Source organism: Acartia tonsa, chromosome 9 (genome assembly GCF_053477335.1).
Source record: "Acartia tonsa isolate MP-2025a chromosome 9, ASM5347733v1, whole genome shotgun sequence".
Taxonomy (NCBI): Eukaryota; Metazoa; Arthropoda; class Copepoda; order Calanoida; family Acartiidae; genus Acartia; species Acartia tonsa.
Window position 1 is genome coordinate 1,825,548 of NC_137268.1, and position 10,239 is coordinate 1,835,786.

Below are 10,239 nucleotides of genomic sequence, written 5' to 3' on the forward strand. Positions count from 1 at the left end.
CCTTATCGCTATCAAGTTTTGGAATATATAATCCAGAAAAATCCAGTTCAAAGGGGAAAGCATAAAGAGATGGGGCGAATCGAACCGAAAATAGTTATGATGGACATCTTCCTTCATCAATTCAGTGATGTTCAAGAAAGGGGGGGGGGGATGTTTTCCCACCTCAAAAGAATTTTAGAAGACAATAATTATTTTACCATTGTCATAACAAATTTCCTCACCCCCCCCCCCCCCCCCAATGTCGAGATTTTTTACCACCAATAATAAAATCTTTTTCTGTTATTGGCAGGGGTTTGTCCCAAACCCCAGAGAAATAGCTTAAAACCTTTGTGAAAATCCATTTATTGCAAGTATATAAACCAAAACGAGTTACTGTCCTTTAAAATTAACACTATACACATTTGTAAAGGAACCGAAGGTCAATGAAAAAAGTAAATACAGTTACTTTTTTTATAGCACTTTTAGCTTCGCCCCGACGGAGTGGTGTAAATGTTTTTTTAGGAGGGGAAGGAACCAGGTATTTAAAGAGACAAGACAATGGCCGATAAATTGATGTAAATCCTCAATGATGATGCACAAAATTACACCTTATGTAGATTACAATAAGTGGCTGTAACGTGTGGACACTTAAATTAATGAACTAACCAATCTAAATTCAATAAAAGTCCCCAAAGGCCAACGAATAAGAAAACGTATTTATAAACTTTGGGAGCTATTTAGTGTAATAAACAGTCCAATGTCACCTCCCTCCCTGGGAAGGTATCTATCTAGGCTAAAACCTTACCACATTACCCATAGATTTTTAGACGATCGGCCCAGTCATTTACGAGATCTTACTTGACATAAATATATATCAGGGATAAGGGATAGGAAACCTGGCCATAAATTAGGTCTCGGCCTGGTTTTGAAAGGGATAATGCAACTTTTACCATTTGCCTAATTTAATGACCTTACTGGCGGACGGCTCATATTGGCTACCGCTCTAAACCAATAGTGTTCTGTGATTTGGGCTTGTTTTGTATCAACCAATCACCAATTGGCGAAAATTTTAGAAGCAGACAATTCTAGAAAAAATAATGATTTCGTCTGCTACGAAAAAATAAATATAAATGGTGTTAGATCACATTAGTTTAATTATTAAATCTGCCTAGAGTTAAACATTAAAAAAGGGCCATATAGAAAAAACAAAAATAACGGGATTATTTTTTTGGAAAGAAGGTAGCTACGAATTTTCATTTGGTAGTTTATAAATTAGATGTTGTATTTTGAATTTTAAAAATTTAGTACGGAATTGATACAACACTTTAACCCTAATTTTTGTACAATACAACACAGTACAGAAATATCATTACATTATAGTTCCAAAGAACTTGATAGAATGTTACCTAAGTGCATATTTATTTATTTATTTTGAATTTTAATTAGCAATGAAATTTTCAAATAAAATTTTTACTCATTAATAAAAATGCAAATAATACAAACTAAATATGTCTGAGGGAAACCCAACGATAGCTTTCTGACAGTTCAAATTACCAAAGTAAAAGATAAAAAAATTTTGGAAGAGGAAAAACTTCATTTTAACAAAAGCCATTAATATATAGGTTTATAAAAAGTTATGTTTTTTACTTTAAACTAGCTACCTGAATTTGATTCTATACTTTATCTACACACACACACACACAGCTTTTTCATTAGCGTATAGGACGAACCACTGCGTCATCCCAAAACTGGTTTATTAGGCCTAGGCTTGAAATAGGCCTGAAATAATATTTTCCTACGTTTCCCATCCCTTATCCCTGATATATATAGATAGACTATTTGTCCAGAAGCTTTTTATAACGCCTCAAAAAATGACATCATACTGGTCTACCATTGGTCAATTAAAATGTATGCTAGCCTGCCATGGGTGTAATTTGGTCTATGTATTGGCCTATCATTGGTCATTTGTATTGTAAGATATAATTTTTTATACGCACTATAAAGAGCTTCACTTGCCAAAAGACACAGGCGAGATAATCAATATTTCAGCCGCCTGATAAAGCAGCAGCGCATTTCTTACCTGTTCAGCCACGTCGTTGCTCTCCATGGCGACCAAATCTTCCCCAAATTGTCTGGCCAGGAATTTGTCGACCTTAAGTAACAGAGATAGGTCATTGCAAGATAAACTGTGATTCCTGAACTGTTATGTAATGGATGGGGGGTAGGGGGGGGGGGATAGTATTAGAAAAAGCAAGCCTTTCCCTTTTACACATTATGGTCTTCCAACCCCCCGAAAATTCTCTCTACTCGAACTTTGATTGTACACCTGATTGAAAATTAAAAATACAGAAACATTACTTTTTATAATTTTAATAGAAATATAAAATAAAAATAAATGTTAAACTTTAAATCACTACCTTAATTCTTTTTAAAAGATAAAAATTTCTATAAAAAAAATTGTTGGAAAAATAGCAATGACTGCTTAGCAACATAGGGGCTAAAATAAAATTATAAAATTCGTTGGTAAATATTGTAAATTACAAAAGGTTGTATAGCAACAAAAAGAGAAAGTTTAAACCAGTTGAATGGCCATAAAAAGCTATGTGCGTATAAAAAGTGGTTCTCCTTAATACTTCTAAATTTTATGCTTATCTTATCAATAAAGAACCTAACTTAAGCTTTCAAACTCTTTCATTAAAAGAAAATAAGAAGTATAAAGTTTTATTCGTGTAAAAGTAGATGTTTTTAAAACAAATCTTAAATCTTAAAAGAGATAGTTTAGGTTTGTCATTATGTTAATTTTACTGAAATCAATAGCAGTTATCTTTTTAGTTTTTCACATTTATAAAAAAAAGTTTTTAAAATATATAAAAATGTTAAAGATTTGAGTTTGAAAATTTAAGAAGATTTTGTCACAAGATGTTTTAAATTCAACAAGTATACAAGGTTTTAAATTAATAGGACAATTCTAACGTACCTGAGGAAGGCCAGAGGCCAAGACCAGCAGACTGCTGGCAACCACAAGACCTCTCATTGTGTGTACAACCCTACACAGACAAGTCAACACATTAAAAGCAGTTTATGTTTTAGTATTTTGCCACTAAATAGAGTTTGAATGGGCCAAAAAAAGTAATTTAAGTGTAATAAAAAGCAAGATTGTTGTCAATTATAAAAACAACAAGTTGCCTCGCCCCGTAGGACGATGAGTTCCGGAAAATAGCCTAAAACCATCCCAAGTAATCTATAAAGCTTCACAGAAAAGTAAACCCATTCAGACCAGCAATTTCAAAGAAAAACAAAAAATCTACTAGTTTATATAATTGATACAAGCAAAGAATAAAATGGAATAGATAATTGTTTTAGCCGAAAAATATTAATATGTATTTGTGATAATGTGTTGTTCCTGGCTAGAGTAGTTCTACTGGCAGGACTTAGTGTGTACACCCCGGCACAGTTCAACAAACTAACCAAATCAACACACGACCTGTAAAAAAGAAACTATATCATTTCCATTTTAGATAAGGGGGGTATGGAGTGGGACACGGTAAATTATTCTAAAAAATGATAGGAAAGATAACAGATCTATAGTATAGATGTATGTATATATAGACAACTATCTCACTTCATTTTTCAAAGACCTCTTTCGTCTGCTTCTAAATTATTTTCTGCTACTTGGCTGTGTTAATATAAGCGACAACAGTGGTTGATTTTCAATGACCCAATAGAAAGGTTGTACAAGGTGGTTGCGATGGGGAGTTATTTAACCCTTTCTCCCTCCAGTGTTTTACTCTAATTGAAAGTCAAGTGTAAAAATGCATGAGATGGTTTTATTTACTTTTTATATTTAAACTATTTTAGCAAACCTAAGGTATTAGGCAAGATTCAAAACTATTAATTTTTAGCTGGGGGTGGCAGGGAACTATTTAGAAGTTGGAAAGAGGGTAATATAATTAATCACCTTTTTTTTCTTATTTTGACATTGAAATTTATTTCAAAATAAGGTGCATGCATAATGCAAATGGTGTTAAAATAACCCTTCCACCCCCCCAATTATATTAAACAAATTTCCTTTCTGTAAATTACAATTATTAATGGAAGGGTATAAAGAAACAGAAACGTGCCGACGGGGGTTGTGGGAGGATGTATCAAACTCAAAAAAAAACAGCTCGAAAAATGAAGTCAGAAAAAAATATAAAATAAAATTAGTTTTCATAAAATTTGTCTTAAATTATTGGCAAAGAAGGTTTGAAAAAGGGGGAGAAAGGAGAGTGTGAAATGAAAGGAGATAAGAAAGGGGAGAGAAAAAAAGAGAGAGATTAAAGACATGTAAAGAAAAGGGGGATACGACCGGTTAAAAAATATCTCCTTCCTTCCCTTTTTAAATTTTCTCCTTCGGTTATGGTAAGCTCTAAAAAGTCTTAAGATGCTTAGAATTTTCTTTCTCTTTTTAATCTTTGAATTCTCCTTCCCCCCTTTTAACTAAAACCTTACACCTCCAACACGGCCCCTGTGGGCGTAAAATAGTAACCCTCCCCCTTGAATAAGATTTCTTTTGTTGCATTTCAGGCCCCCTGAGCGTATGTGCCCCCCGTTTCTAGTCGTTTCAACCAAAAATCATTCGCTTTAAATATGAGTTTCATTAAAACTGCTGAAACTGTAAAATTAGCTAATGTTGAAGATTTTCGAATCTAATTTTTTGTAAAATCTTTTATAGTAGCTAATTTGCTAAAAAAATTCTTTAACTATTAAAAGGGGAGGGAGGGGACATTTGACTCTAAATTAGATTGGTATTCAAATTTTTATAACCACGTTATTTGATTCGTGCACAAAATCTTTTGATACTTGTATTTGATTTTTCAATGTGGTTTCATCCAATAATTTTAATTAACAGAATTTATCATGTATACCAATTTATTGTCTATTGTCATATCCCCTGAGATCCATTTATAGAAAAAACTTTTTGGGTATAGTCCCTTTCGTGGCAACGCCACTTAAGGGGCGTTCCGTCGTATTTTCACAGTAGCTTTTTATAGGTTATTTTAGGTTAGGTTATGTTAAGTTAGGTTAGGTGAATGCCCTGCAGCGTTAAAAACCCCCCGCAGGGGCTAGAAATAGGAAAAAGGCTACTGTGAAAATACGAAAAAACACCCTTAAGAGGCGTTGCCATGAAAGTGATTTTCAAATTTAGCTTTAGTGTGCTGCCAAATTTTTTGCAGTTTTGTTTTATCATTTAAACCAAGACAAGATAAGGTTTAAAGAATAAAAGAGAGAAATACATCAGGCATAAGGCAATAAGAAAATGGGTTGCTAAACATGTAATAACGAGCATTTATAAAGTAGGCTAAAACCTTCCCATAATGTTTTAGTTAAAATTGTATAGCTTTCGAAATAGTCATTGGAGGATTGCTGGACAAACATCCATCTACTCAAGAAAAAAAAATTATAGCATCGTATTATAGACAGCTTTCCGCGGATATTAAAATTAAAAATTATAAGATTATAACAAGTTATGCTATTCCTGAGGGGCCGAAGGCCAGGCTAAAAAAATATCATTAATTTTATAATTTTCATAGTAATATACAAGTGAAATTGTCTTTAAAACGATTCTATACATGATATTTAGGTATGGCTGAGAACTGGTTCTAATCTAGCGGATATCAATCGATTTCGAAGCCATTCTGGAAATAAAAGTCTATTCTTCCCACTCTCATCAGGATCTATATTAAGCTTAATAAAATTTAGTAACCAAAGGCACAGACAGATAGATAAACACCCCAACTCTTTTAACAGTAATATAATTTCAAATAGTAGGACTATGGGATTTAGATTTTATGGCTCGCTAAAGTAAATTAACTTGTTCTGCTAAATGTTAAAACCTTTGAAGGGTCAGTTTAAATATTTATTGGGGTGTAAAAAGTAAAAGTCTCCAAAGCTTTCATCCATTATTTAAATTTACACAAGTTAAGGGGTAATTTTGTTTATCATTGGTAATGTGTACATTAATCAAGTCCGTTGTCTCACCCCTTCAAATATTATTAATTATCGATTTTTTTAAAATAAATATAAAGATTCCTTTATCTTTATGATGCATAGACAACTCAGGAGTAACATAATAATGTCTTGGATTTGTATATTTACTCATATGTACTCTAAACTAAGTTAATACATGACCTAAACCCAAGTGAAAATCTTGAGTAAGGTACTTTATCCTTTTTGGAGTTCAAAAGTATCATGGTTTCGAGTTGTGTTGGGTTTTAAACAAAGTTATCATCCATTTTCATACATAAAAATTCGAATGTCTGTTATAGCAGCTCCCCTCATGATTAACAAAAACAACCCCATTTATGTAAATATTATGTAATTTATGAGTGAAGAGTTTGGGTAATGTTACTTTGTACTATCCAATTCTGATTTAATCTTACCACAAAAAGTTGTAAATTGATCAATGGCCGAACAAGTTTAAAAACTTTGGAGAAGAATCATTTACAATACAATTAAATTGATATACATCCCCAATGATGATATACAAGATTATCCTCCTCCCTCCCCCTTCCTTCTACTGCATATCAAAATGATTGGTTGAAACGTTTGGACTAACCAATTAAAACTTAGTTAGTGTACCTAAAGTTTTGGAGTCGATGAAAAAGATGACGTGTTTATAAATTTGTGTAACAGTGAAATTTAAAGTCCAATGTACCATACCTCAAAACAATAGTTAATTAAACAAACTGTATAAATATGCAACATGATCATTGTAGATTTTAAAAGTTGATAAGAAAATTTCTAACTTCCATATATGTAGATTATACACATATACATATGTAGCCAGATAAATTTTGAAAACAACCCGTTCATGCCAGATTAAGTACACAGCTTTTAAAGTCCTAGGAATGGATATAGAATCAATTGGATATTGCACCAGATTTTCGCATATTATAATAAAATGATACTTCTAGCTGGCTAATATAAATATACCCCTCAACCCTTCCCCCCATCTTATTTCTATACCCCATGCCCTACCCTGAACATAGATGAACGCATTGACCAATAACTGAAGACCATATTAGCAATCTAAATTAACGACAATTTTTTCTCTGTCTCAATAGCCACTTAATTATATCCATTGTTCTTGGGGTTTTGTGATTTGCGGCCGTTGTATGACCCAGCAATACACTCACACATAAACCAGGTATCTAAAGGTATAAGACAATGGCCGATTAGTTGATGTACATCCTCATTGATGATACATTTAATTACCCTTTCTGTAGATTAAAATTAGTGGTTGGACACTTAACTTAAAGAACCAACAAATCAAAAGTCATTTAAAGTCCCCAAAGTTAGTGAGCCAACGAATAAGAAAACGTTATTATAAAACAGCAAAATGTCTCACTGAGTGAAGCTTTACTATGACTATGTCCCAAGTAGAAAGGGGATATTGTACTGTAAATTATACTAAACTCTGATCATAAAAATAACTTTCTATTAAAAAAATTGAATCTCTAGGTTTATGATAATCAATACAAAGTAAGAGTATCCAAACTTTTCCACCAATGATTAATTATCTTTCATTGCCAAATCTAAGATCCATGCTGCACCTACTCTATGACTAGGACCTGTCCGTACATCTGTCTGACCAAGTCATTTACCTAATTTGACCCAAAAAAAAATATCATTTACCTTAACCTTATAATAGTTATTTATATCAACGTATATAAGAAAGCTTTCCCCTGATATTTAAATTTAAAATTATAAGATTAAAACCTGTTTTATTAGACCAGAGGGGCCGAAGACAAGGCTAACAAAACTGGTATCAATTTTATGATTTTTATTTCAATAGTCGTAGAAATTGTATATAATACGATGATATACATGATATTTCAGTATGGCTGAGAACCAGTTCTAATCCAGCGGATATTAATCGAATTCGAAGCCATTATATTGGAAATATAATTCACATTTAAAAATATCAATTTGACCAATATACGGTTTAGATATCTTATCTCTTATCTTATCAATAACATTAAAAGTTTGCGTTTAGATAACTTATCTTTCAAATTCTTAGTATATCAGGAAGTAAGCAGAAAAGCGATTACATTCGATTTTTAAAAGCGAAGCTTTTTTATAATTATTAAAAGCAAAGCTTTCCTACAATTAGGGTCGGTCCGTCCGTCCGTCCGTCCGTCCGTCTGTCCGTCCGTCCGTCCGTCTGTCCGTCCGTCCGTAACTAATAGCTTTTTTCGTTAATTGAGGCATGTTAGAATTGTCCTATCGATTTAAAAATTTAGATGAGGATTCCTGTAGTAGTTAGGTACTATTTAGAAACTGTAGCAACTCTATAATAGTTACCAAAATGTTCGTGCTTCCATTTTAAACATGATGATTTTTTTACTATTTTAACAAAAATTTTTATGTGATAAAATCATCTAATTGATCTGATTACAATCCTTTTACAATATGGTACAATATTATAATCAAAGCATCTCTATAATCAAGTTCTTAAAATGTCAGTATGTCCTAAAACAGAATTCTGTATTTAAGAAGTTTTGCAACAAATTTACGTATAATTTTGTGAAAACTTATGTATTCATATTTTGTATATTCAGTTCTGACAATCTACAAGAGTTAATGTTCGTCTGTCATACCGTTTCAGAGCTTTACTTTTATGGATGTTATCATTCTTGTTTTATCATATTTTCCTTTTTACAGATTATTTTATCGTTGTACACTCAATTTAGGTTTTATAAGGAATACGTTTGAACCGAAGGATCTCCAAAATCACTTAATCGATATGGTTCTCCTTTACAATAGCATTCTAATAGGCCCTTTGGGGAAAGGTACAACCATCATAACTAACTGAACATTACACCCCCCCCCCCTCAATTGCCCCTAGAGGCCTCTAGTGGCGTATCCGCTTATAGAATAATGCAAATACTTAAAAATTTTCACAAATATAACTTCATATATAGATAAAATTTTAACAATTTGATACCTAGAAGTTACAACAAGTGTAATGTTTAACAATGACTAGGTGTGAGAATTTTATTTTCAATATAAGAATCAAATTAAATTTCGGTTTTACATACAAAAAAATCTTCAAAAGCAGCGCAGCAATAAAAAAGAAGTGCAAAGTACAGTTTTATAATCAAATATATAGAGTTAAGTTTTTGCACTTAAATTAATGTAAAACGCAATGCTTTTCTATGATTGGGTTGGTCCATTTGTACGTACGGAACGGTTAGCTTTTTTCATAAATTTAGACATGTTAGAATTGTCTTATCTTTTTCAAACTTTGTAAGATGAATCCTTCAACAGTTTTAAAGCAGTTTTGCAAAAAAAAAAAGTTACTTACAATTTTGTTTACACCTATACATTTATTTTCTGCTTTTTCAGTTATGACACTCAACAAGTATTAAGGTTCGTTTGTAATATTGTTTAAGAGCTTCGCTTTTATAGATGTTGTCATTCTTGTAAGATCATTTACAGTTGTAAGTATTATTGTTCGTTACGTATGGAAATAATCGCTCTAGCTCAATAATTTTAAATAAACGTTTACAATTGATATAGAATATTACGTGGATATTATGACAGGGGAGAAATTATCGTGTCAATTTAGCTTGCTATTTCCCTTTTCATTTATTGGTCAAGCCGCTCATCCAGTAGGGTGGGAGGAGGGGATGGAGTAGATCGTTATTTTAGCCTGCTACACGGTATACTTTATTAATAAACATTAAAATCTTGTTTAGGATCAAAGTAATGATAAATTCATTACATTTGCCTATATTTGTGATCGATTTGTTGGTATTACCAATAACATTTTTATTCACATTTAAAATTACTAACATAACTGTCATAATAATTCACTTAGATCAATTTTAAAAAGATATCACTGAAATAAATAATTACTAGTTATACATTATACCAAAAAATAAATACACTAAATACTGAAAATGTACGAAACCCATAAAACTTGTTTGGGTTGACCTACCCCCTTCCCAAATTTTCAGGGATAAAGTATGAGGACAATGGGCGATAAATTAATGCCTTTCCTCTAAATAAAGATAACTAAATTTTGCCTTTTGGATGGTTAAGATTATCGGAGAAAAAGTTTGTACAATTTTACTTAGTCCAATCAAATCCTTATTAAAACTTTTCTTGTAAGCTAACAATTAGGAGAACGATTTTATTTTTTTTTGCGAAAAAATTCTCTTTAAATATTTCATTTAATATTTTTCATAGAAAATTCTTTGGCTTTTTTGCTTC

At 31.8% G+C, this 10,239-nt stretch overlaps 1 protein-coding gene across 4 annotated transcripts in view; it reads right to left on the reverse strand.

Moving 5' to 3' along the window:
- Window positions 1-9,872, reverse strand: part of LOC145327991 (neprilysin-2-like) — a 47,904-nt gene extending 38,032 nt beyond the window's left edge. For 2 of the 4 annotated variants that reach the window (XM_080171518.1, XM_080171519.1), the window contains exons 1-4: window positions 9,820-9,872; window positions 3,382-3,463; window positions 2,957-3,025; window positions 2,060-2,131 (exon numbers count right to left, since the gene is read on the reverse strand). In XM_080171518.1, coding sequence (XP_080027644.1) covers window positions 2,060-2,131; window positions 2,957-3,025; window positions 3,382-3,463; window positions 9,820-9,830 — 234 coding nt within the window. In that variant the 5' untranslated portion in view covers window positions 9,831-9,872. Of the gene's footprint in view, window positions 1-2,059; window positions 2,132-2,956; window positions 3,026-3,381; window positions 3,464-8,968; window positions 9,000-9,748; window positions 9,766-9,819 lie in introns of those variants that run through there. The other 2 variants (XM_080171520.1, XM_080171521.1) reach the window with 2 other exon arrangements.
- Window positions 9,873-10,239: the final 367 nt, after the last annotated feature.